Source organism: Myotis myotis, unplaced genomic scaffold (genome assembly GCF_014108235.1).
Source record: "Myotis myotis isolate mMyoMyo1 unplaced genomic scaffold, mMyoMyo1.p scaffold_m19_p_1, whole genome shotgun sequence".
NCBI lineage: Eukaryota > Metazoa > Chordata > Mammalia > Chiroptera > Vespertilionidae > Myotis > Myotis myotis.
In genome coordinates, this window is record NW_023416313.1 from 162,726,374 (window position 1) to 162,753,278 (window position 26,905).

The following is a 26,905-nucleotide window of genomic DNA, read 5'->3' on the forward strand; positions in this document are numbered from 1 at the left end:
TAGAGAATAAATAAGAGATACAGAAAATGCAGTTACACTAGGTACTTTTACTTCCCCAAGTCTCCACCCCAAGAACAGCAGTCCTTTGAACCTGGCAGCCTTTCAACCTTATCACTTTCACTCCCTACTGATACTGATCAGCTGGGTTAAGTTATTTTGGCCTTTGACTCTCCAAGTGGTTGGAGGGATTCTTTCAGTCCTCGTCTAATACACTAGACTAGTTTGGCTGTGTTAACCTCTATTATAAAAAGAAAGGCAACCAAATGAGCACAGAAAATTTAACTGGAAAAATACCTTAACTAGAATCTGAGATAGGACTCAAATCAAGTATGCTTCCAGGTGATAATGTCATAAAATAAAAGTTTCCTAAGATTGAATCACCAGCAGCAATTCAAATATCAGGCAGAATGCATAAGTCCAAATGTCAGGCCCTTGCCCAGCCAGTGTTGCTCAGTGGTTGAGTGTCAACCTATAAACCAGGAGGTCACAGTTCCATTCCCAGTCAGGGCACATGCCCAGGTTGCAAGCTTGATCCCCAGAAGGGGTGTGCAGGAGGCAGCCAATCAATGATTCTCTCTCGTCATTGATGTTTCTCTCTCTCTCTTTCTCTTCTTCTCTGAAATCAATAAAAATATTTAAAAAAAAAAAAAAAGTCCAGCAGGCTAGAGCAGAGAGAGGAGAGAAGGGTTTCTTTGGGGTGACAGGGAGTCAATAACTAGTCCCAGCTAAAAGCAGTGCCTGCCTCCCTGATTTTACACTGGATCACCAGATTCCTCCCCAGTCCCCCCTACTTTTTATACAAATGCTCTTTGATGACATTTGTAAGAATGGGTGGGAGAGTCCCTATGGGTAGGGGAGGGAAACAAGCCCCTCTGGGCATAGCCTTAATGGATGGATGGAGCGCACAGGACAGTTTGGGGACAGATTACCACAGGAAATGTGCAGAATGGGAATGGGGGAGGGCGAGGACCCTACAGATCTACACTAATAAAAGACAAAGATGCTAACTGATTGTACCTTTGCTACGCCCATCAGCCAATCAGGCTGTTGGCCCAACAGCCAACAAAGATGGCCGTTAAATTTGCATACTGCGATCCGCCGCCCGCCCCGCTGCCATCCGGGCCTGCCATCTGCGACCCAGCGTGGGATCCGGGCCTGCCATCTGTGACCCGGGGAGGTGGGGCAGGCACTGCGGGATTGGGCCTGCCATCTACCACCCAGGGAGCGGGCCTAAGCCAGCAGGTGGTTATCTCCCGAGGGGTCCCAGACTGTGAGAGGGCACAGGTCGGGCTGAGGGACCCCCCCACTTCCGTGCCAGTGCATGAATTTTTGTGCACCGGGCCTCTAGTACTATAATAAAAAGGTCAGGTCTCTGCCCTAGCCGGTTTGCTCAGTGGAGAGAGCATCGGCCCTCAGACTGAAGGGCGCTGGGTTCAAGTCCAGTCAAGGGCACATACCTTCAGTTGCAGGCTTGATTCTCAACCCTGGTTGGGGTGCCATGGGAGGCAACAAATCGATGTCTCTCTCACCTAAATGTTTCTCTCTCTCTCTCTGCCTCTCCCCCTCCCTCCCACTCTCTCTAAAAATCAATGGAGAAATATCCTTAGGCAAGGATTAAAAACAAACAAACAAAACCCGCAAAATAAATAAGTAAATAAAAAATACATATAAAAAAACAAAGATTTAATGGCCCTAGCCATTCAGGGAGTGTTGTTCATGGGCTTGGGGTTGGGTATTTGTCACTGAAGCCAAGTAGGAGATGTGGCACTAAGAGGGAGCTTATCTGTATTCTGAATTAAATAACAAAGCTTGTAAACATAAATTTGAAGTTGTGCCCAAAGATTTCCAAATCTACAAAACTTAAAGCCTTTGCCAAAGTTTTTGAATCACAGTGTAGAGTCTAAATTCTGTTTCCTCTATTGTTTTCTAAGATCCTATGAATCTGGCAAATAAAAGAAGTGATAATTACTCATATTTACCTCAATGCTGAGTTTCTCCCATATAGTGCTCTCCTTTACTTTGGGGACATTTTCATTTACATCATATTCATCTACGGCATCTGTTAGCTTCCAAGGAAACTTTATCATGAAGGTTCTAAGTTCATTAATGTAGCTGGTCAAAATGTTCACTCCTTTCTGTAGATGTTCATCTAACTCTATGGAAAACACCAGCATAACAACTTCATATACACATAAAAATATGTGTGTGTATATATAGAGAGAATATATCAACAGCTGTTATGAAGAATTCTAGAAAATGCCAAAATTCAAACTCAGTGTTTTTAAAATTTCAAACAAAAAAAAATCTGAGCTTTTTCCTATTTACAATTAGTTCTGTGATTTAACATAACCCCTCTCACAATGATTAGTCCTTTCTGCCAACTTTCCCAGTGTTAGAGCCATATCACTTACTCAGCTACATATTGATTTTACCCCACTTCAGTAAATAACACTCCATTGGCTTATGTACTCTCATGCAATACGCTCACTTATATCTCTGTTTTAACACAGGAATAGGAGAATTGCACCCTTCTTTGCTGCTATTCTTACCTTCACTGTGAATAAAAAGCTCCTTTATTTGCTTGTTAAGGAAGGACAGTGTAAGATTAAGTAATTGTTCTGAAAAGTTTTTGCTTTGGGTTTCAGAATTACTTTCTCTAATTGCTGAGCAAAGTAAATCCAATGCTGGTGTGAGCTCTTCCACATCTGAGAAAGAACGAAAGAAATTAATTAACATGAACAACACCAGGATATTCCCAATAAAAGTAACATATCCAAAAATACCATGTTGCAATATTTTAAAACATAAAACGAGGACCACCCAGCCAGTGTGGCTCAGTGGTTGAGCACCAACCTATGAACCAGGAGGTCACAGTTCAATTTCCAGTCAGGGCACATGCCCCTGTTGTAGGCTCAATCCCCAGTAAGGGTCATGCAGGAGGTAGCCGATCAATGATTCTCATCATTGATGTTTCTATTTCTCTCTCCCTCTCCCTCTCCCTTCCTCTTTGAAATCAATAAAAATATATTTTTAAAAAAAGAAAAACAAGGACTAATGTCTAATTCTCAAAAAAGCTTACAAAACTTTTATAACATTTTACTATCTGCAAACTTTAGTGATTCTACTTATTACTAGTCATTATTTACTGGTACTGTATTACAATAACTATCATTTTGCCACCTACTGTACCTTAAGTTTTATAAATGCTATATCATTTATTGCTTTCAACAACCTGAGAGGTAAATGTTACGGCTCCATTTCCATAGATGAGGAAACTAAGGTTCAGAAAGAATAAATAACTTGCCCAAGCTAATTTGGAAAGTAAACAGCAGTCAAAATTTGAAGTTAAGCCTGTCTGATTCCAAAACCATTACCTTAAACATGCAGGTGAAAGCAAGGAATATGGGCCCCTGAATCTCCAATTTGTCAGCTACAGGCCCTAATAAAGTGATTCCTGTTTATCTCAGCATCAGCTCTAGGACTTTATCTGTGTGAATGACAAGGATGGGAAACATGGATTTCCTCTGGGAAAGCAGATAAAGCTATTCCCACGCTCCTTATTTCCCGACTCTTCCCCCTATCCTTTAGGGCAGAGCAATGCAGGTGACAGTGAATTGATGAGAAATCATGGACCACCAAAAAGCAGTAGTGTATAACAACCATATAATCACTGATGGTCCATGCCACTCATCTACCTTAATCCCACGTGCCATGACCTGTGAGGCTATCATGGCAGCCGAGGAGGAGCCATGGCAAAAAGAATTATTATTGGCAATACAACCACAACACAATTATTGGACTAATACAACATGATAATATTTTTTATGTGTTAATCCTGTAAACCAAAAGTATAAATAAACATTATGAGCTGTTTGAACCCAAGGATATTTCCTAAGCATGGACATTTTTAAAAAATATGTTTTTATTGATTTTAGAGAGAAAGGAAGGGAGCAGGAGAGAGAGAAATATCTATGCGAGAAAGAAACATCGATTGGTTGCCTCCTGCACACCCCCTATTGGGGATCAAGTCCGTAACACAGGCATGCGCCCTAATCAGGAATTGAACCTGTGACATGTTGGTGCATGGGACTATACTCAACCAACTAAGCCATATTGGCCAGGGCGGTATGGAAATTTTTGATAGGATCAAATGTCAAGGACCATTTGGCATGAACCAATATGCTCATGGAGGTTTATGACAGGACCAATTTTCAAGGACCTTTGGATTTAGACCAAATGTCTCTGGATATTTTGGACAGAATCAAATGTTCGCTAATCCCATAAATAATTAGCATATCTATTATTAACAAGAAAGATGTCTATGTCATCAAGTAAAAAAATTACCTATATATATAAAAGCCTAAGCGACCAAATGACCGAACGACTGGTTGCTATGATGCACACTGACCACCAGTGGGCAGATGCTCAATGCAGGAGCTTCCCCCTAGTGGTCAGTGTGCTCCCCCAGCAGGAGCGCCAGATGCAAGGCTCACGATTGGGGAGCACAGCTGCAGCAGCATGAGCCTCTCTCACCTCTGTGGCAGCGCTACCAAGCAGCGGCAGAGGTAGACGCAGTGGGGCTGCGATGAGTGGGAGCAGTGCGGCTCCTCCCCAGCTGCCTGCCACTTCGCGCACTACTACATCCCCCCGAAGGGTCCTGGATTGCGAGAGGGCGCAGGCCAGGCTGAGGTACCCCACCAGTGCATGAATCCGTGCACCGGGCCTCTACTAAGATTATAAACCTTTTGTATGGGGGAAACATACTTTGTTACCCTAGCCTCTGAGGATAGATCTATATGGCTACCTGGCCCAAGAATAAAAGCTAGCTTTTCTGTTTATTAAAAAGGAAAGCCCAAATCTTGAAAAGTATTGGTAATACAGCAGATGAGTCAGGCTGAAAATTCTTATAACAAATCCCAATCCATAACTCAGCCAGCTGCACTGTCACTGTATATCCAGACAGCTCTGCACTGTCACTGTACGTCTCATCCAGCTCTGCACTCACTGTACATCCCAGGCAGCTCTGCACTGTCACTGTACATCCCAGGCAGCTCTGCACTGTCACTGTACATCCCAGGCAGCTCTGCACTGTCACTGTACTTCCCAGACAGCTCTGCACTGTCACTGTACATCCCAGGCAGCTCTGCACTGTCACTGTACATCTCAGGCAGCTCTGCACTGTCACTGTACATCCCAGGCAGCTCTGCATTGTCACTGTACATCTCATCCAGCTCTGCACTCACTGTACATCCCAGACAGCTCTGCACTGTCACTGTACATCTCATCCAGCTCTGCACTCACTGTATATCCCAGAGAGCTCTGCACTGTCACTGTACATCCCAGAGAGCTCTGCACTGTCACTGTACATCCCAGGCAGCTCTGCACTGTCACTGTACATCCCAGGCAGCTCTGCACTGTCACTGTACATCCCAGGCAGCTCTGCACTGTCACTGTACATCCCAGGCAGCTCTGCACTGTCACTGTACATCCCAGGCAGCTCTGCACTGTCACTGTACATCCCAGGCAGCTCTGCACTGTCACTGTACATCTCAGGCAGCTCTGCACTGTCACTGTACATCCAGGCAGCTCTGCATTGTCACTGTACATCTCATCCAGCTCTGCATTGTCACTGTACATCCCAGACAGCTCTGCATTGTCACTGTACATCTCATCCAGCTCTGCACTCACTGTACATCCCAGGCAGCTCTGCACTGTCACTGTACATCCCAGGCAGCTCTGCACTGTCACTGTACATCCCAGGCAGCTCTGCACTGTCACTGTACATCTCATCCAGCTCTGCATTGTCACTGTACATCCCAGACAGCTCTGCATTGTCACTGTACATCTCATCCAGCTCTGCACTCACTGTACATCCCAGACAGCTCTGCACTGGCACTGTACATCCCAGGCAGCTCTGCACTGTCACTGTACATCCCAGGCAGCTCTGCACTGTCACTGTACATCCCAGGCAGCTCTGCACTGTCACTGTACATCTCATCCAGCTCTGCATTGTCACTGTACATCCCAGGCAGCTCTGCACTGTCACTGTACATCTCATGCAGCTCTGCACTCACTGTACATCCCAGGCAGCTCTGCACTGTCACTGTACATCCCAGGCAGCTCTGCACTGTCACTGTACATCCCAGGCAGCTCTGCACTGTCACTGTACATCCCAGGCAGCTCTGCACTGTCACTGTACATCTCATCCAGCTCTGCACTGTCACTGTACATCCCAGGCAGCTCTGCATTGTCACTGTACATCTCATCCAGCTCTGCACTCACTGTCCATCCCAGGCAGCTCTGCACTGTCACTGTATATCCCAGGCAGCTCTGCACTGTCACTGTACATCCCAGACAGCTCTGCACTGTCACTGTACATCTCATCCAGCTCTGCACTCACTGTACATCCCAGACAGCTCTGCACTGTCACTGTACATCCCAGGCAGCTCTGCACTATCACTGTACATCCCAGGCAGCTCTGCACTGTCACTGTACATCTCATCCAGCTCTGCACTCACTGTACATCCCAGACAGCTCTGCACTGTCACTGTACATCTCAGCCAACTCTGCACTGTCACTGTACATCTTAGATAGTTGCAAGGGCACACAATTTTTCAAATAAAAATTTTATTCTATTTTGTACAAAAACCTTCTGTATTTGAAAGAACATCTCTTCCTTTATACTAAAAATATGAAACACAGTACAGGACATGAACAATAAACACCCCACTTAGAATGAGAACATTTATATGTTCTCACAACTCAAGTTTCCACCAACTAAATGAAATCTCATGACTGAGTTTCGGTAAATAAATAAGTCATCAGAAAATACAATGATAATTTGGAAGTGATTAAAAAGATAAAATGAGCTGACTGTGTGCTCAGTAGTTAAAGTGTCAGCTAGTGCACTGAAGGGTCATGGGTTTGATTCCTGGTTAAGGGCACACACCTGGGTTGCAGGTTCAATCCCTAGCCCCAGTTAGGGCACCTGCAGGAGGCAACCAATCGATGTGTCTCTCTCACATCGATGTGTCTTTCTCTCTCTAAAAAAAATCAATGAAAAAAATACCCTCAGGTAAGGATTAACAACAACAAAAAGATAAAATAGTAAACACAAATGTAGACATCTTTCTTTTACTTACTTCTTAAATATAATTGTGATGGAAAGTGATCAAACTGATCAGGTACAGATGATTTTGGGGATGGATTCAAAAGATTTTCCTTGCTCTTCAAAAAGAAATCTACTGTGTCCAGCTGACGATTTTCTATTCCTGCCTGAAATGGGAGAAAAAAATTACAATAGGAAAAATGGCGGGAAACAAAAAAATATTTTTAAACTTCAGAACTTAAATGTGCTGAGACTGAAGACACAAACCCATCTTTATCTTGCTCCAGGAGTGTGGGAAACCGCCTATTGTCTTCACTAGCAGAGAGGTGTAGACAGAGAACCCGGAAGGCTGGTGACCTTTGAAGCCCTAGCAAAGGTCAGAGCTGTGCACCAACTCTGTTAATCCAGATAATGGTAGCTGAAGCAACCTCCCCACCTTTAGTCATGTAAATCCTTATTGATAAGAATAGTCAGTGTGTCACTGGAACCTCCCTGCCTAAGGGCTATACTATGGGTGGATCCCAAACCAAATAAAAGGTTGGTTCGGCCTGAGCACCAGCGGAAGTCCTTCCTCTTGAGTTGGACTTACCCGCCTGGCACCCCATTATTTCCAAATTATCTCTTGTCTTTTCTCTTTCATTTGTGTGCAGCTCCTCTTCCAGGTCCTGAACCCTGAACCACACGGGACGTGGAGGGAAACATTTACAACACAGGAGTACCTGGGTTCTAGTGAGGATTCTGACAATGACTAATTACGCAATCTGGGGCAAGTGTCTGTAACCTTTCTGAACATTAGTTTCTGCTTCACCAGAAACAGGTTAGATGAAAACACCTTTCCAGCTCTACTACTGTTCTATAATCCTAAAACAATTCAATGCTAGGTACTTGTGGATCACCCTTACAATTATGTTACAGTCTATTTAAATTAACATGTTAAAGCAGTATGATATAAAGTTAACTGAAAAGCAGGATAAAAAAAGACTACCATTTATGACTAGGTATCTTGAGGAACCTCTCCATAGAGAATATTTAGAAATTACAGATGTAAAAAAATGTGTATGTATGAATCTTTAAATGTTCAGTTGAACAAGAAAGAGAGAAAAATTCTCATGGGATAAAAGCAAATTTTCCTTTTCCCCTATTACTCAAACATTCTACAATGATTATTTTGCAGTATATAAAAGTAAATTTTTCAACATATGGTCTGGAACATGAAAAAGAATTAAGTTGGTATTCTTCCTTTAAGTTGGATTCCTTCCTTATACCAATACAAAAATTAATCAAGATGCATCATAGACCTAAAATGTAAGAGCTAAAACTATAAAATTCATAAGAGTAAATCTCAGATTAGGCAATGGTTTCTTAGATGTGACACCAAAAGTACAAGTGACCAAAAAAAATTTTTTTGACCATCGAAATTAAATAAAAACTTGTGTTTCAAAGAACACCATCAAGAAGATGAAAAGACAATCCACAGAATGGGAGAAAATATTTACAAATCTTACATCTCATAAAGGTCTACAATCCAGGGCATATAAAGAACTCTTAGAGCCCTAGCCTGTTTGGCTCAGTGCATAGAGCATCATCCTGTGGACTGAAGGGTCCTGGATTCAATTCCAGTCAGGGGCACAAGCCCAGGCTGTAGGCTCAACCCCAGTGGGAGGTGTGCAGGAGGCAGCTGATCAATGATTCTCTCTCATCATTGATGTTTCTCTTTCTCCCTCTCCCTTCCTCTCTGAAATCAGTAAAAATATGCTTAAAAAAGAACTCTTAGAACTCAACAATAACACAAATAACTCAATTTAGAAATGGACAAAAGATTTAAATAGACATTACTCCAAAGAAATAGATATACAAATGGCCAATAAGCACATGAAAACATGTTCACCATCATTAGTCATTAGCAAAATGCAAATCAACATCACAATGAGATACCACTTCATTTTGACTTTGCAACCACTAGGATGGCTATAACACAAAAGGTGAACAGTAAGTGATGACAAAGATGTGGAACTACCATTGGAACCCTCATATATTGCTGGTGGGACTGTAAAATAGTGCAACTGCTGTGGAAATAATTTGGTGGTTCTTAAAAAGTTAAATGGCCCAGTCATTCCAGTGCTAGCTGTATACCCAAGAGAAATAAAAACATAGAATGACACAAAAACTTACATCACTGTTCATAGCAGGATTATTCATAATAGCCCAAAAGTGGAAACAACTCGAACATCTATCAACTGATGAATGGACAAACAAATGGGACATATTCATATAATGAAGCATTATTCAGCCATAAAAAAGAATGGAGTACTGAAACATACAACCTCATGGATGAACCCTGAAAACATGCTAAGTGAAAAAATGCAATCACAAAAATCTACTTAAATGAAATGTCCAGAAAAAGCAAATCCAGAGACAGAAAGTAGGTTCATGTTTGGGACTCAGGGTCCTTAAGGAATAGGAAGTGACTGCTAATAGGCACAGAGTTTCTTTTTGGGGTGATGAATATGTTCTGGAATTAGACAGTGATGATGGCTGCACAACTCTAAATATATTAAAAATTACTGAACTGTAGATGGATGAATTTTATATTTAAATTATCTACACTAATAAAAGAGAAATATGTAAACTGACTATCACTTCGCAATGCCCACCAATCAGGAGTGAGTATGCAAATTAGCAGGACAAAGATGACAGTGGCCACAGAGCCAGCCAGAGTGGGCAGGAAGCCTGGGTTGCCCCGGTGATGGAGGAAGCCAAGCTTCTAGCCGGCCCTGGCTGGCTGCTGAAGAAGGGGCCTGTGGACAGCTGCCACGGAGCCGGCCTGAGCATGGGAGGCTTGGGTCACCTGGGCCAGCCGCCGAGGGAGGGGCCTGCAAACAGCCCTCAGCCCCTTACCCAGGCTGGACACGCCCCCATGGGGTGAGGGTCCCGCTGGGGGCATGGCCAGCCTGCAAACAGCCATCAGCCCCTCACCCAAGCTAGCCAGGCACCCCAGCGGGGACCCCCCACCCTGCAGGCAGTTGGGGGCAACCAGGCTGGCATGGGAGGGCAGTTGGGGGCGAGCAGGCTGGCAGGCAGACTGGTTAGGGACAATCAGGCAGGCAGGCAGGTGAGCAGTTAGGAGCCAGCAGTCCCAGATTGTGAGAGGGATGTCCGACTGTTCCTGGGGATCGGGCCTAAACCGGCAGTCGGACATCCCCTGAGGGGTCCCAGATTGGAGAGGGTGCAGGCCGGGCTAAGGGACCCCCCCCTCGTGCACGAATTTCATGCACCGGGCCACTAGTATCTCAATAAAGCTGTCATTAAAAAAAAAAACACTGGCACAGAACATTATTAACTTCTACTTTTTATCCTTTCAGGGCCTGTGTGATATAGTAGATAGTGCCCTGACTTTGATTCTAGCTCCTGTCTTTATTAGTATGGCTATGAGCCACTCACTCAACCATTTTGAGCCTTAGGATTTTCATTCATAAAATAAAATGAATGAAAATTACCCAACCCATCTCATGTGGTTAATTTTAGGACAAAATTAGATAGTACAATTAAAAGGAGTGTTTATGAACTAAAATATGCTATAAAAATTCAGGTGATGTTTCTATAGCTGGATTTTAATAGTAGGACTACCAGGTAGGAATAAAAGATTACTCCTGTTCAAGCTTTCTATAGCTTGCTTCCACTTTGTTTAGTCTCATTGGCTTATTGTTGCTTCTATTTCTTGTACCTTTTGTTTCCTTAAATAGTGTTTATTATAATCTTATATCTTTTAAAGCCAAAAAGTGTACACTGCTAAGCAGAATTAGGGTAATGAAATAACCAGAACTAAGCAAATAGATGGATAAAGACTATAGGTTTTTTGTTGTTGTTGTTGTTTTATTGCTCCTAGGTTAAGTGAATTCTCCCAAATCTTCAGTCATGTAAGAGTACAGTGGTGCCTTGACTTATGAGTTTAATTCGTTCCATGACGGAGTTCGTAACTCAAATTACTCATATGTCAAATCACTGTGACGTTTGCTGCGCCAGCTAGCGGTGGGGTATCTGAAGCTGGCTCGTAACCTGAATTTTAGCTCGCAACTCAAAGCAAAAAATCATCCTAGAGATGGCTCGTATCTCGAAAAACTCGTTAGTAGGGACACTCATAAGTCAAGGCCCCACTGTATATGACAGAATATAAAGTTCTACAGAATTTAATTGTTACCTCTAGTGCATGTATGGGGATTGAGCACCTGCCCCAATCATTGAGATGGCAGAGAGTGTCCACAGTGCTGGCACTTCCATGGATCATTAGTCTATTTAAAAACTCCTCTTGGGTCAAACCAAACAAAATCAGAGAGAGTCCATTTTCTATGTGAAAAATAAAAGTTAGCTTTAATAAATTAGTAGGACTTAGGCTTTAGGATTATGGCAGGAATTAATTTCTAATTATCCAATACTTCAGAACTAATTATAAATATATTTATTGGACACAAGGTACTATTATGACCTTAATTAATTCATCATGATTTTTCAATGTTGTTAAAGTGTTCTATTTTTAAAACACTGACCAAAAGGCAATTCTAGTAAGAACAATGCCGTCTATGAAATAGCACTAAATTTCACTTTTTTACTTTGTATTATCTTGCACAATCAATACCTGGAATCCTTAACTATTTAAAAAGATGTCACATTTCTGGTTTACTAAGTAAAACAATTAATAGCATGCTCTTAACACACAGAAATATATGATTACCAAAAGTGGGGTACTAAAGACACAGGGTTAGTTCAATCATAACATTCACTTAGAGAATAGAGGAGGCACTAAAACCACCAGGGTAGCAGTAGTAAAACACATTAAAAGAAAGCACATCTTCTCAGCAATAGACAACCCAATACAAGGCATTCTCACCTGTCAAAACAAGGCACAGTTGCTGGTCTCCACTATTATCTATAGGAATACACCTTTTGCCAAGGGAAACGCACTGTATGCCCTCGATCTCCAAATCCCAAAGGACAATGGTACAGCCCATCTTTCCTACTGTCCAAGCAAACAGGGCAGTGAATCCTGTCACAGACACACATCTAAGCTCGATGGGTTCCTCTTGTTCACTGATGTGCATTATTTTCCATGCTCTTCCTGGATCACTGGTCTTGGCATGACTTTTCTGTGGAAAACTATACTGACTGTGCATTATGTCCTGTGGAATGAAGGCCCAACCTGGCACATTGGTACAATGGTTATTAGAGTCAGGGTACTCCAAACGCAAAATATCCTGGAACCATGGAGCACAGTGGGAAACCTCCATTGTGGAGCTCTTTATTGTTTCATTCAATGATAATAGCTGGGCTTTCCAAGACCTGGAAGACAGGGTAGAACCCACACCTGTTACAAGCGAAAGGCACTAATTAAGTAACACATTGAACAAGGAATAAAGAAAGTGCACTTTTTTAAAGAAGTGTCTATTTCTGACAACAATGAAAATAATAAAGTAAATCCAAAAAGGGTTTCTGTACCTATCAACTTGGAAGGAAAACTTGGTCAGTTTCATGTTGTAGTCAGAATTCACAAGATCATCTTCGTCTATCCCCTTAGCACCTTCAATAGGAATATCTTCTAGAGTTTTTTCACAAAATAGGTGTCCTGGGTGTTGCCTACATTTTAAAATAATAGGCACAGTCAAAAATGATGATCAAATCCAAATCTGTTACTACCGCTCCAGCTAAAAATGGGGGACGGGGGGTAGCGAGGGTATCACAGAGAAGAGACAGTGCAGACAGTAAGTTTCCCTAAACAGGGAAACTGTTAAACTCCTTATCTCTATTCTTACAGCAGAATCATAGTCAGCCTTAAGAGTTTTCCCTTTTGTAACTATGTATGTTGATGGATGTTAACTAGATTTACTATGGTGATCATTTCGATAGCTAGCTAGATAGATGGATAGGGTCATTATGCTGTACACCTGAAACTAATATGATGTTATATGTCAATTTTATCTGAATTTTAAAAAAGAATATGACCCTTAAGGGCAGTTAGCTTTATAAAGATATAAAAGCATTTACTGTCTACTATATTGCAGATGTGATAAAAACTTTATATAAATTATCTTATCCAAGCCTTTCAACAACCCTAAGAAATAAATATGCTCTCATTTTATAGATACGTAAACTAAGGCTCAGAGAAACAGTGGAGCTGGATTTGAACCAGGTCAATGTCACTATAAAGGCTTTTAAGCATTCCCTTTATTGACACCATAAAGACAGGGAAAGGCATAAAAACTAGGAGACAAAGCAGGAGTGTGGGAGAGTACGTGCAGAGAGAGGGCTGTCATGTTTGAGAAACACAAAGAAGGCTAGGGTGGCTAAAGCATAGTGAATGAGAAGCAAGGTGGTGTGAGATGAAATTGGAGAGGTTGGCAGGACAGATGGTGCAGAGCTTCATGGGTTATTAAGGACTTTTAGTTTTTAGCTTGGGGAGGGGGAAAGGAAGCTAAATAAGGGCTTTAGGCAGAGGAGTGATATGGTCAGATGCAAAAGAGTAGCTGGGTTGAAAAAGGGATGCATTTAAACTCCAGGTACTTAAATTATTAACTATTAACCCTTTCAACAATTTGAAGGTAGTATATAGACATGGATTTGTCAAGGAGATGATGAAAATAAGTTATAGAAGGAAGGATGATAGTGGAAAAAAAGATGATACATGGAGAAGGTATATACCCTGTCCCCAGATGTTAATACCTGGATATACCTCTTATAAGATTTTAACAACATCACTGATTGCTCTATAGAGGATGGGTCTGAGGGGGTAAGAACAGACATGAGAAGACCAATCTCAAGGCTGTTAAGCTAGTTCAGGTAGGTGACGATAGTGGCATGATGACAGAGGAGTTAAGTGAACAGATTTAAGAAACAGTTGTAACAATAGAATGGCTAGGATCTCATGATTATCTGGATGTAATACTTAAGAGGTTGAGAAAAAAAAAAGAGGTTGGAAATATAAAAAAGAGAGGAAATGGAAACCGGTCCCTGAGGAGGGAAGAGGTGAGATTCAGAGCACACACAGAGGGATGGGCTTTCATAGGATGCGGAAATCCTTCCATTGTAATAGGAGGGAAGACAGATAAGATGGATAAAGAAAAGAGGGTTTGTAATTTAATGTGAAGAAATTTAATGGGATCTACTCCTTTATAAAGCAGGAAGCAAAGTCACCCAAGAAGAGGTGGGAATAAAGAGATGAATAAAAGGTTTGAAGAAAATGGAAGCTTAACAACATTGTTGTAAAAAATGGGCTCACAAGACATAGAAGCATAGAACAGACTGTGGAATCTGGAGGGGGGGAGGGGGAGACCTACCGAAGAACTTTTTGCATATATGCATAACCTGTGGACACAGACAATAGGGTGGTAAAGGGCGGGGGGGGGAGGAGAGTGAGGGCAGGCTAGAAAGGGTCAATGGGGAGAAAAAGGGGGCATATGTAATACTTTCAATAATAAAGATTTTTTAAAAACTTAGTTGAGCCGAAACCGGTTTGGCTCAGTGGATAGAGCGTCGGCCTGCGGACTGAAAGGTCCCAGGTTCGATTCCGGTCAAGGGCATGTACCTGGGTTGCGGGCATATCCCCAGTAGGAGATGTGCGGGAGGCAGCTGATCGATGTTTCTCTCTCATCGATGTTTCTAACTCTCTATCTCTCTCCCTTCCTCTCTGTAAAAAAATCAATAAAATATATTAAAAAAAAAAAAAAAACTTAGTTGAAACAAAAAGATAATGGGCTCACAAAAAAAATCATTGCAAAATTTCTAGGTAATATTGAGAGACCAGTTGAAGGTCCTGAATGTGAACTTACAATGGTATCAATTTTTCTTTGTGATTTTCACACAAGTGTTTAGTTGCTTGGGTGCAGGGACTACAAAGGCAGAGTTTAAAAAAAAAAAAAAAGATTTTGTCAGACCGAGTGCTACTATAGGGCAAGAGCAAGAGTTTTCAGTGTGTGCAAAAAAAAAAAAAAAAAAAAATGACTTAAATACTGGGTCACAGGACTACTGCTGAAAAAAATAGGGAAGTGAAGACAGGAGTGGGCTGGAAGGTGGAAGGTAAATTAATTGGAAATTCCAATGAGGTCATATGACAGATGAAGTGGGAGTACTTGAGTATGTGAGCTGGAAAATTTGGTAAGTGTGGTCAATGAGTGAGATGTGTAGAACAGTGATTTGAGGGAAGAGCAGTTCCAAATAATGACAAAGCCCAGGGTATGACTATGAGAGTGGACAGCTAAGGTAAACTGGAAGAAAAAGTCACTGAGAGAACAAACCATGAGTTTGGGTTCTCAAGGAGCTTATTGGAAGCATAAAAAAATTAGGGAACTAATACAAGAATATACAATTAAGTGCTAGATGGTAGTTCAAAACAGAAGCTCAAAGAGAAAAATTACAAAATGAGTATAAAATTACAAGAGGAAGGGATTTTTATTAAGGAAAGGCTTCATCTAAGAGGTGGATAGCAAAGGACTTAAGAAAATGAAAAGGAGGGACTAACATTCTGTATCAGGGGAAAGAAGAGCCAGAGCCATGAGGCAGGAAAGACAGAAACACTTAGATTTCAGAGCACACTTACAAAATAAAACAAGCAGTAAACTCCAAAGGACTTATACTAATTAAAGAGCATTTATGTAAATCTATATATACAAAAGCCTAAGCAACCATTACAACTGGTGGACCCAACGACTGGTTGACCGTTAGCTATGATGCGCACTGACCACCAGGGGGCAGACACTCAATGCAGGAGCTGCCCCCGGGTGGTCAGTGTGCACCCACAGCCAACCTCCTGCAGCCAGCCAACCTCCCATGGTCCCTCCCCCCCGCTGGTCGCCCCCAAATCACTGGCCAGGCAGAGGGATCCCACCTATGTAATTAATAAACAGAAATCACTTGTTTAGCTGGACAGAACAGATTCCTAACTGTACTGCAGGAAACAGAATAAAAGTTGCTCTTACATGGCTGAGTTCAAGGAAATTTGTTCAAAAGGAATGCGCCTGGTGCCCTCTTCAGAGTTCTCTCAGAGTGCTGCCAGAGGAATAGAACCCTACACTCAAGGACCAGAGTGGCCGTGTAGGCTTTCTTCCCTCCACCTGCCAAATTGTTTTTACTGATGATCAGGATGTAACTACACATACAGGTATGCTTTAGTAAGTAAAAATGGCCTATTAATAAACAAGCACACAATATGGGAATATGCTAATCATCCCTACTCAAAGATTTTAAAAAATATATAATAAAATAAATCACAGTGATGAGTTCTGATAGGTATGTAAAAATGAATTTATCATTTTTTTGTGATCTAATAAGCAATAAAACCCATCAAGGTACATTACAATTACAAGGATTTGTTCATCTCATTCATATTAAGTTAGGACCAAAAATCCTAAATGATTTTGAATGGCCCTAAATACTAAAATTCCTAATTGTGGATTGGCTGACTTTTAGATAAGCAAGTTGCAATATATAGGCTACTCTGTGTTTGTGTGAGCACACACATACACACCCCTCTCAAACATTATAAAATCAGAAGCAAGTAGAATACCACCTAAATCAAGAAACAACACAAATAAGCACTCAAATTTTACTAATATATTAAGATAGCCAAAAGGGTGGCCTCTCCAAGGGAAACACCTGAGGAGTCCTCAGGTGGAGAAAGTTAGCTTACTGTATCTTGTCAAACTACTTTAAGAGGAAAGTAATCCCCAAAGAAGCCAGGATGCTGAGCCACGCACGTTAGGAGTCCTAACACAGGGGAAATCCCATTTCTCTTCCACTCTAATGTGAGGCAAGAGGGAAGTAGACAATGTATAATAGCCAAGGGCTTTTAAAATTGTACTTGATTAGTTTTTCACTTCTATAATGACATAAGCCATATATAATAACATATATAAATCAAAACAAAGAATTTTATATACACCCAGAAATAAAAAGATAATCAGTGGCCCGGCTAGTGTGCCTCAGTGTTTGAGCATCAACCCATGAACCAGGAGGTCACAGTTTGATTCCCAGGCTCAGGTTTCAGGCTTAAAGTAGTGGGTGTGCAGGTGGCAGCCAATAGATGATTTTCTCTCATCATTGATGTTTCTATCTCTCTCTTTCTCCCTTTCTCTCTCTGAATCAATAAAAACATATTTAAAAAAAAGGTAACCAGTAGTCATTTGCACCCATTATTATACAATAACAACTTGACTATGTAGTAGCTACAATATGACCTAACTGAATAGAGGAAGAAAACTATTACTAAGGAAAAGTTAACAAATACATTTTTAACCTCTTATGGCTCAAATTATTTACCTCAAATTAGAGATTACAGTGATCTACATACCTGAAATACAAGTTTAAGTTAAGAGCAATTGCAGAGTTGGAGGAGCCGACAATCACAACAATATCTAGGTCTTGAGACACTTTCAGTGAAGTAAAGGAAGAAATCTTGGCTGGCTCCTGTTGCTGCTCATCACACATATCTTCTTGGTGAAGTGCTAAATCCACATGAGCTACATGTGTACCACCCACAATGTCGAAAATGTCTTTGAGTTAGAGTTAAAGGAAATGCCAGTCTTAAGTATGCCTAATCATTTAAACCATAGGATGGCTAGAGATCCAACCTTGTAAGTACAGGACACTGAAGCTGCCCATATCATAGTAACCAGATGACTGTGAAGTTGGCGGCCCAATAAACAACCTGATAGAGTTCATTCAATAATACTTGCTGAATGCCCACTCTGAGCAGGCGCTGAGACACTGGTGATATTTTTCCACTAGTGTTCTACAACAGTACTGTCCAAGAAAAATATATGCAAACCACATTTGCCATTGTAAATTTTCTAGTAGCCTTATTTAAAAAGTAAAAAGAAATCTGTGAACCTAATGTTAATAATATAACTTAACTCAATATATCCAAAATATCATCTCACCATGTAATCAGTAAAAAAATTGAGATATTTTAAACCCTTTTTTTCATATAAGTGTTAGAAATCTGGTATTTTACACTTAAAGCATATCTCAATATGGACACTAAATTTTCACTGAAAATACCTGATCTGTATTTAGACTTCATAAAATTTACATTTGAGAACTTGGAACAACCAAAGTTGTTCCAAACATACTTAAAAGTTCTCCAAGCATTAGCTTTTAACTAAAGTAATTAAATACAATTAAGAATTTAGTTCCTCAATCATACTAGCCAATTTCAAGTGTTCAAAGCCACATATGCCTAGTGCTATGTTGAACAGTGGAGTTCTATAATCTGGCAACAAAAATGAAGTTAATCCAATAATTTGACATTTGTATAAAAAGTTTTAATAGAGGCTGATATATCTAAACACACACACACACACACACACAACACCTATTCCTTTTAGAAAATAAGGTTCCAAAATCACATAAGAGGTCATTTTTTCAAGCCTTTGAAATAATATTGCTGATGACCTATGGATCTGCTAAAGATAAAAAGCCCATAATATTTTCCAAAAATAAATAAAAGTGGTTAAGCAAATCATATGATTCAATAATATGATGGAATCATTACTTGTGATGAGTGGGCATATTATATCATAAGTGGTCATCTAAAACTTTCCTGGAACAAGGACAAAACAGATATTTAATAATCATATTTGAATAAATGGGTAATGCAGAGTATACACAATTTAAAAGGAACACAAATAAGTTAACAAGATGATTATGACTATGAAAAAACTTGTGTATACAATGAAAAGTATTTGAATGGATTATGAATATAGTTAAGTTCATGAAGATCTTTTTCCCTGCAGTTTTTTTTACTGAAAAAGTAACCATCAACCTACACCCAAGTTCCTTAAAACTAAAAGCCTAATAGGGTTTATCTTTCTAGGTATTCTCCTCCCCTGCACAACAACATTTTTGCCGCCAAGGATACAGATCCAGCCTAAACTACTCAAAACAAAAAGAATTCCTCTGCAGAGCTGCATGTCAATAACACTGTCCACAGCCTGTGCAGGCAAGCATAGTGTGAAATAGCTGAGTACTCTAATCTCAGCATCTCTTCCAGGAAACATGATGTGCAGGATGATACATTTGTTGATGAGCAATAATGATGTGTTATTGTGAAATGACAGAATTCTCAAAGTTAATAAGGAAATACCTATGAAACAAAAGAATAGTATTTTAAACTCATTGGTCACATTGTTACAATGGGCAAATTTGACTTTGTAAAACATAACACAAACAGGTAAAACAAACAAAAAACACACCACTTAACTCAATCCAACTCTAGGCAGTTATTATTCATACCTACCTAAGCAAGTGGATATTGAAAGGTAGGTAAGGGGATGAATAAAGATGATCTAATGCAGTGGTTCTCAACCTTCCTAATGCTGTGACCCTTTAATACAGTTCCTCATGTTGTGACCCAACCATAAAATTATTTTCATTGCTACTTCATAACTGTAATTTTGCTACTGTTATGAATCGTAATGTAAATATCTGATATGCAGGATGTATTTAGGTGACCCCTGTGAAAAGGTCATTCGACCCCTAAAGGGGTTGCAACCCACAGATTGAGAGCAGCTGGTCTAATGTCTCTTGTTCCTTGTGTTATGGCCATTCTGACAGCACACCAGAAGTTTCAAAAAGCCTACTTACTATCCATGAGACCCCACAAGAATAATCACAGACTTTTTGAAAAAATGCAAAAGAAGGGTTGGGCCCGTGTGCCTCAGTGGTTGAGCGTCAACCCATGAACCAAGAGGTCACTGGTTCGATTCCCGATAAGGGCACATGCCTGGCCTGTGGGCTCGATCCCCCATGGGGGGCGTGCAGGAGGCAGCTGAATCGATGTTTCTCTCTCATCGATGTTTCTATCTTCCTCTCCCTCTCCCTTCCTTTCTCTAAAATCAATAATGACATATTTTTTTGGGAAAAAAGGAATCTTAAAACCAAAGGTGGCAAATATGCTACTGCCTTAAAAATAGAAGCCCAAGTGCCTTGATTTCTGCTCCCTGCAGCTCTCAGAATGGGACATAGTAAAGAGCTCTGCAACCAGTCTTAGATCAGCAATATCCAACAGAAATATAATGCCAGCCACAAATGCAAGCCACATGTAGTTTTAAACTTTTTAGTAGTAGCTGCATTGAAAAAAAAAAAAGTGAAATTAATTTTAATATATATTACTTAACTCATTATATCCCAAAATATTTCAACATATAATTAATACAAAAACCTATTAATGAGATATTTTACTTTTTTTGTACTAAGTCTCCAAAATCTGGTATGTATTTGACACTAAACGGACAAGTGTTCAAGAACCTCAAGTGGCTAGTGGGTAGTATTGGACAGGCAGGTCTCCCACACTGATTTCACATATATAAGAACCTTTCCTGAAATACACAAAATTACACAGTAATGTCACAGATTTAAACATGTTGAAAGCCCACCTGTAAATACTTACTGACATTTTGATCTTCAATGAGCTTTTGCAAAGCCTCCTCACTACAGTTATACAAAATGGTTCCATCACATCTTCCATCTTTCAAATTAAATTCATAGATGAGCAATTCATTATTTTCACTAAGAGCGAGCAGTCTGGGCTTGTCTGTTGGTGTGCTGCTGTTATGAGAATCCTCCCACACAAAGCTAAGGAAAAAATTCACATTATTTTTTATATTCTCTATCTACAATAATATTTACCCACAATGGTGAGATTGGAAGAGCAGAATGAACAGAGAAAAGTTCTTTAGTTCACCTGGTAGCATTAATTCTATATCCAATTTAAGAGAAAGTAAACTGCATTAGGACTTCCTACCTCTTCCCCCTCAGCCCCTTCACACCAGCACAAGAATATAGAAGTAGGTGGTGAAAAGGGGGCATGGAGCAAGAAATGACGTCTGCTTTTATTTCTTCATCCTAAATCCTGACTGATGATATGTTTAAAAGAATTGTTATGATCAAAGGTAAATTTCAACAACCAAGTATGTAGATTATTTAAATGAGGTGGTGCTCACAATTAACAAACTAAGTTTTACTAACTTAAATGCTTTCAACTTTAAAAAAGAAAGTGATTATTTGTATTAATAGATCTTAAGAGACTCCAGAATAGTTCTGTCCAAAAGAACTCTGTGATGATAGAAGTGTTCTATATATCAGCACTGTTCAATACAGTAGGCCACATATGGTTACTGAGCAGCTGAAATGTGAGTAATGCAACTGGAAATGAATTTAAATTTTTAAGTCACATGTGGCTAATGGCTACCATGCTGGACAGAACAGTTACAGAATTTTTAAAGCAGTGCAGTGTCAACATAAGAACACTGGCTAATAAGGATGGAAAGAGACTAATGATGCTATAGCTTCAAGTTAAATATTCAAATTAAATTACATTTAGCACTGGTGGGTGTGCTCAGTGGTTAGAGCATCCGACCTTGCACTGAGGGGTCTGGGGTTTAATTCCAGTCAAGGGCACAGACCTTGGTTGCTGGTTTGCTCCCCGCCCCCACTTGGGGCATGTGAGGGAGGCAACCTGTCCATGTGTCTCACATTGATGTTTCTCTCTCTCCACCCTCCTTGCCCTCTCTCTGAAAAGCAATTGAAAAAAAATATCTTCATGTGAGGATTAACAAAAGTAAAATTTTTTAAAAAATTAAATGATTGTTAAATCATTTAAAAACATCAAAGGGCCCCAATTCTGAAAACAATGCAATGGAATGAGATGAGACTTCCACACTAATAAGTCTCATCTTTTTATTTTATTTTTTTTCCCTCTGTACATGGCTTTTATTATTTACATAATACAATATAGCATCAATGCTGGGTAGCATGATTATGTGCAATACATAAATATGAACTATCTGTACACATCTGCAAATCTAACTCAGAACTAAGGTACAAAGATTTGAAAGCAAAATTGAGTGCTTTAAGAACAAAAGTAAAACTAAGACTGAACACTGCAATAAATCAGAAGTAGTGCCTCGTGTACATACTTAACTATTTACAGATGAAAACAGGCATTACCACAACACTAATCTAACTATACTCATTTATATATAAAAAACACAAGTTTCATATATCACAGAAAACCTTCCATTATAACACAGAAGTGATATTACCAGACAAGCATCAATGAAGTATACTGCCTCTTCTAGTTGTTATTGTACAATGCTGTAAATAATGCAGCCCATGCAACACACCCAAGAACACTAGTCCTATACCCAAGTACAATTAATATGATAAAGCAGCCCTCTGCAAGTGGTGCTGGATACCACTAAGAAGTCTACTGCAGCCATGTTGGTTATGATTTTCCATGCAGAAGGGTACAGTTACATTAACTGAAGTCTTTTAAAAAAGCTCTAAACATTCTTTCTTCAACCAAAACATTCAACAAAAGATGCACATGAAAAATTAACTGTTCAGATACCTTTGCAACTTAAAATTCAGATGCATGTTACTCAACAGAGCTACTGTATGTGAAAACCAAATGCAGAGTTTTAATTTCTTCTTGTAAACAAATTAATCCTAGTGCAGTTCTGTGCTACACATTTTTAGCAATGAGTAAGTAATGCAGACATCTTCTGGTGCAGGTCAACAATAAGCTTCAAAGATAGCTCCAGACCCTGTTGCTTGATGGTTTTACTCATAACCAGTTGCAATGTTTACCTTTCACAGAATGTCTTTGCCAGCTTTTAGGCCAATTAGCCATGCTTATATATGGCATCAAATACTGGTTTCATGGGAAGTTCTGATCCTCTTTTATCACCTTCTTCCTGCTTCCAAAGAACATGTTGTGAAAATTAACAGTGAAGTTTAACTATGGTAGAAGTAGACTGCCAGTCCTTTTCTGGTGTACCATTTTTTTAGAAAAATACAGGCACATAACACTAGCCAAAAATTATACCTTGATACATTCCCAAGAGGCAGATATGCTGCAAACATGCAGAGATTTCATGTTTTGTTTGGCACGTGGGAGCTAAATTTTGTCCCTGTTATCTGTGAAATTCAATTTGATATGCAGATTTCCATCCAATTTTATTCAAGGGAGGGCATATACATTTTGTAGGGCTGTATCTATCCAATTCTGCCTGTAACAAACACCCAAACATCCTAAAATATCAATTATAAGACAGACAAGTAGTATAAAGTAAAACTCTGGAGAACATCAAAGGAAAATGGCCATGCATCTGCTCTTTAATGTTTTCCTACGATATATTAAAATAAAAACAAAGTTTCAGTCTCTTCACAAGTAGTAATTTATATTCTCTGGATTTTTTCAGCCACAACAACTGGATTCTCTTTTCTGATTTTTGCTGCAGCTTCTGCTTTGTAATCATATGGACAGTTGTGCTTGTCAGAGTAACGGTGAAGTCCACAAAACAAATTTCCACATCGGCAGTCAAACCCTGTAAGGCCAACTTTCTTTCTGCACATGAAACACCTATTCTTCTTTGGTTTGGGTAACTCAGGAGCTTTTTCTTCACTTTGAGAAGTACTAGGTTGAGAAACTGATGAACTGGGCTGAGTAACAACTGGCTCTGACACCTCTGTTTTCGGGGTAGTTATTTTGTCCTCTCTTGAAATGCTCATTTCTGTCATTTGCTGAGTTACAGGCAAGGCAGCCACAGGCACATTTCTTGATTTTTCAGATGTGCTGCCAGCAGCACCTTCACAGTTGTTTAAACTAGTGTCTGCTCTTTGCACAGATGCAGAATCTGAGGTAGGACTGTTGGAACCACTAGCTGTCCCCATTGGGCTCATTCTGCCACTATTCTGCTGCCTCTGAAGATGCTCTTTGTAGCAAACAGAACACATTCCATTTGTCCTAGGATTCCCATAAAAGCCACATCCTGTACTACACAGTATGGGCCCTGGGGTCTGGTTAGTCTCCTGAGCCATATTTTTCTGCGGTTGCATCTCGGTGCACTGCACGCGGGATGCCGTCGGTGTGAGATCGATGTTTCTCTGTGCCTCTCCTCCTCCTTCCTATGATATAAGTCTCATCTTTTTAAAAAAGCTTTTTTCTACCAAAGTAGTAAGTTTTATATCTAGGAAAATTGGACTTTGGTGCTATAATGTCCTTATCAGAGAAAAAGGTTAACACATTGCATATTTCTAATCCTATAGCTAGACTGATGATTTTTTTAACAACCAACTCCTGACTGTTTACATTGAAATTTGGAAAACAATATAAAGATTTTGTTGCTTAAACAACAGATATTATTTCTTACAGTTCTGGAGGCTACAAACCCAGAAACAAGGTGCCAGCAGAGTGGTTTCTGGTGAGGCAGCTCTTCCTGGCTTACTAACGGCCACTTTCTTGCTGTGTCCTCACATGGCTATTACTCCATGTGCTTGGAGAGAGAGATCTCTGGTGTCCCTTCTTCTTACTATCAGGATGCCGATGCTATAGAATTAGAACCCCACTCTTATGACTTCATTTAACCTTAATTACCTCCTTAAAGGCTCCTCAATCTTCAAAAACAGTCACATGGGTAGTTAAGGTTTCAACATACAAATGTCAGGGAACACACACTTAGTGCCTAAGACTGCCATGCCACGGGAAGGCAGCCAGTTAAAAAGATGTCATCTCTCTCATTCTGCCTCCCCAATATAAATGTTGAATATGGAAAACGTTCCACAAATTAAGCACACTGTGACACCATTAACATCATTAGCACATGGACTACATTAGCATGTGGGAAGGCAAAATTTTCAATGAAAATATAGAATGTACAGTGATTGCAACAATATAAAAGAACGATGTATACTTTGAGAAAAGTAGGATAAAACCCTGAATACTAAAAATTTGCCCTTATTTTTACCCTGTGAAGTATTTTAATTCAATTAAATGCAAATAAGAAAGCTTCTCTTGACTTACCCCCTCTACTAATTTCATGCCCCATTAATTCAGGTGTGCGTCTCTTATCTTCTCTTAAGTTCTCCAACACCTAAAGCGTTCTGCTTTTCACTGCCTCATCCCTGGATTTACAAAGTTCTGTTCACAGGGGACTTAATATTGCTGAATAAACTTACTTCCCCTGGGGAGACTTTCCTAGCAGCCAGAGGTCAGGAAGAAAGAAGGCCCACGCAGGACAGAGGAAAGCATTGGCGGACTTAGCGCCTCTCCTATGTGAGACACTGTCGTGCAGCCTGGAGCTCCCCAGGGAAGGCACCTCCTGACTCCTCAAGGCCTTACAGAGCTGCTCCTTTCCAAAACGATTTCTATGATAAAAAGAGCCCGAAGACTCCGAGGGCACTACCAAACTGAATGAGGTAAAAAACCAAGTTCTGGACCGAGGGTCACAAAATGGAAAGTCATAGTACACGACTGTAACGCTGGTCTTCCCCTGCATTCCTGAACCGTGCCAGCCTCACAGGGAAGAACTGTCTTCCTCAACTAGTGAGGCCTGGCCCCGAGGTGACAGCGAACAGGAATGCGCGCTGCGCGAATAAGCGAGCGGGACACACTACCAGTTCTGTGCAAAAGAGTTCTTTTGTACAGAACTATTCTGGAGTCTTAAGATCTATTAATACAAATAGATCTCAACCTTCTGGCCCTTTAAATACAGTTCCTCATGTTGTGACCCAACCATAAAATTATTTTCATTGCTATTTCATAACTGTAATGTTGCTACTGTTATGAATCGTAATGTAAATATCTGATATGCAGGATGGTCTTAGGCGACCCCCGTGAAAGGGTCGTTCGACCGCCAAAGGTGTCTCGACCCACAGGTTGAGAACCACTGCGTGACTAGGCTCTCTGTCCCGGAAGAAGGCGGGGGAGCCCGTCGGTGACGGAACTCGCTCTGTCTCAGGGGCAAGAAAAGGGTCCCAATCCAGATGATCCCAATCTAACATCACCCCAGCTGCTATCGTCAGCGGACTTCACTGGAAGGAGAAAATGCGCAAGGTGCACGGCACGATGACGATTAGCCGAGCTTCGCCGAGTGACAAGAGGCGGCGCAGCGGGCGAAGAAGCGGCGCCGCCCCGCCCCGCCCACCCGGAACTGGGAGGCGACGGGGCAGACCCGCGGCCGAGCGAGAAAGGTTCCGCGAGGGGGTCGGGCGCGCCGGCGGCACTGTCCCGGCCGGCATCCCGCTCCCGCCCTGCCAGAAGGGTATTAGGGCCAGCCAGGCTAGGGCTCCGAATCCCCCGCTCCTCCGCCCCAGCTGCCCAGCCCTCCCGCAGCACTTACTGCCGGAAGGGGCCGTCCAGGGAGCAGCCACTCCCGCCCCGGCCGCCCGCGGCCAAGGAAAGCACTTGAAGGCTGCCTGCGGCGGTCAGGCTCCCCAGAACCTCCTGCTCTCGGTGCAGCTGCGCCCGGCTTCCCAGACGCCCCGTGGCCTCTGCGGGGACAGGCACCAACAACATCGGCACAACCCGCTCCATGGTGGCAGCGCTGCAGAAGCCGCCGGCGGCAGCACTTCCGGATCACTTCGCCGCCATCTTGGGTCCGGCAGTTATTTGTGTATGTGTGTGTTTCCCCCGCCCCCCACGTCCTGGGCATGCGCAGTGGAGCCGACCCGGCTGCCTCGTGACTCCCGCCGCCCCGGGCCAGCGGCCTCTGCCAGACGCCACTCCCTTGCGTGCGGGAGTCCGCACCTGCGGCGCCCGCGGATCTGCACCTGCGCTGGCCTCGGGCCGGCAGGCTGCAACAGAAGGCTCGCTGTGGCGTTACCCTTTGCCGCCTTAATCTAGGCGCCACCTAGGGATTGGAAGTCCCCGCCCCTTCTCATGGCTTTTATTTTTATTTGTTTACAGCCCTGGGGTGGTGCAAGCAATCCTTAGCAGTGTGGACCGGCCCGTCCTGAGTTGACCCGAACGTT

General features: G+C 41.4%; 2 protein-coding genes across 5 annotated transcripts in view; both read right to left on the reverse strand.

Annotated features, from left to right (window-relative positions):
• Positions 1-26,547, reverse strand: part of SPG11 (SPG11 vesicle trafficking associated, spatacsin) — a 93,376-nt gene extending 66,829 nt beyond the window's left edge. The window contains exons 1-10 of one of the 4 annotated variants that reach the window (XM_036299904.1): positions 26,275-26,547; positions 20,541-20,725; positions 19,011-19,235; positions 17,442-17,643; positions 12,599-12,736; positions 11,994-12,442; positions 11,307-11,452; positions 7,143-7,275; positions 2,550-2,705; positions 1,980-2,155 (exon numbers count right to left, since the gene is read on the reverse strand). In XM_036299904.1, coding sequence (XP_036155797.1) covers positions 1,980-2,155; positions 2,550-2,705; positions 7,143-7,275; positions 11,307-11,452; positions 11,994-12,442; positions 12,599-12,736; positions 17,442-17,643; positions 19,011-19,235; positions 20,541-20,725; positions 26,275-26,468 — 2,004 coding nt within the window. In that variant the 5' untranslated portion in view covers positions 26,469-26,547. Of the gene's footprint in view, positions 1-1,979; positions 2,156-2,549; positions 2,706-7,142; positions 7,276-9,280; positions 9,346-11,306; positions 11,453-11,993; positions 12,443-12,598; positions 12,737-17,441; positions 17,644-19,010; positions 19,236-20,526; positions 20,726-26,274 lie in introns of those variants that run through there. The other 3 variants (XM_036299919.1, XM_036299910.1, XM_036299928.1) reach the window with 3 other exon arrangements.
• Positions 23,092-24,007, reverse strand: LOC118651100 (AN1-type zinc finger protein 5-like). Its single transcript, XM_036299942.1, has one exon. It carries the CDS (start codon positions 23,990-23,992, stop codon positions 23,333-23,335), a length of 660 nt encoding a protein of 219 aa, XP_036155835.1. The 5' UTR covers positions 23,993-24,007; the 3' UTR covers positions 23,092-23,332.
• Positions 26,548-26,905: the final 358 nt, after the last annotated feature.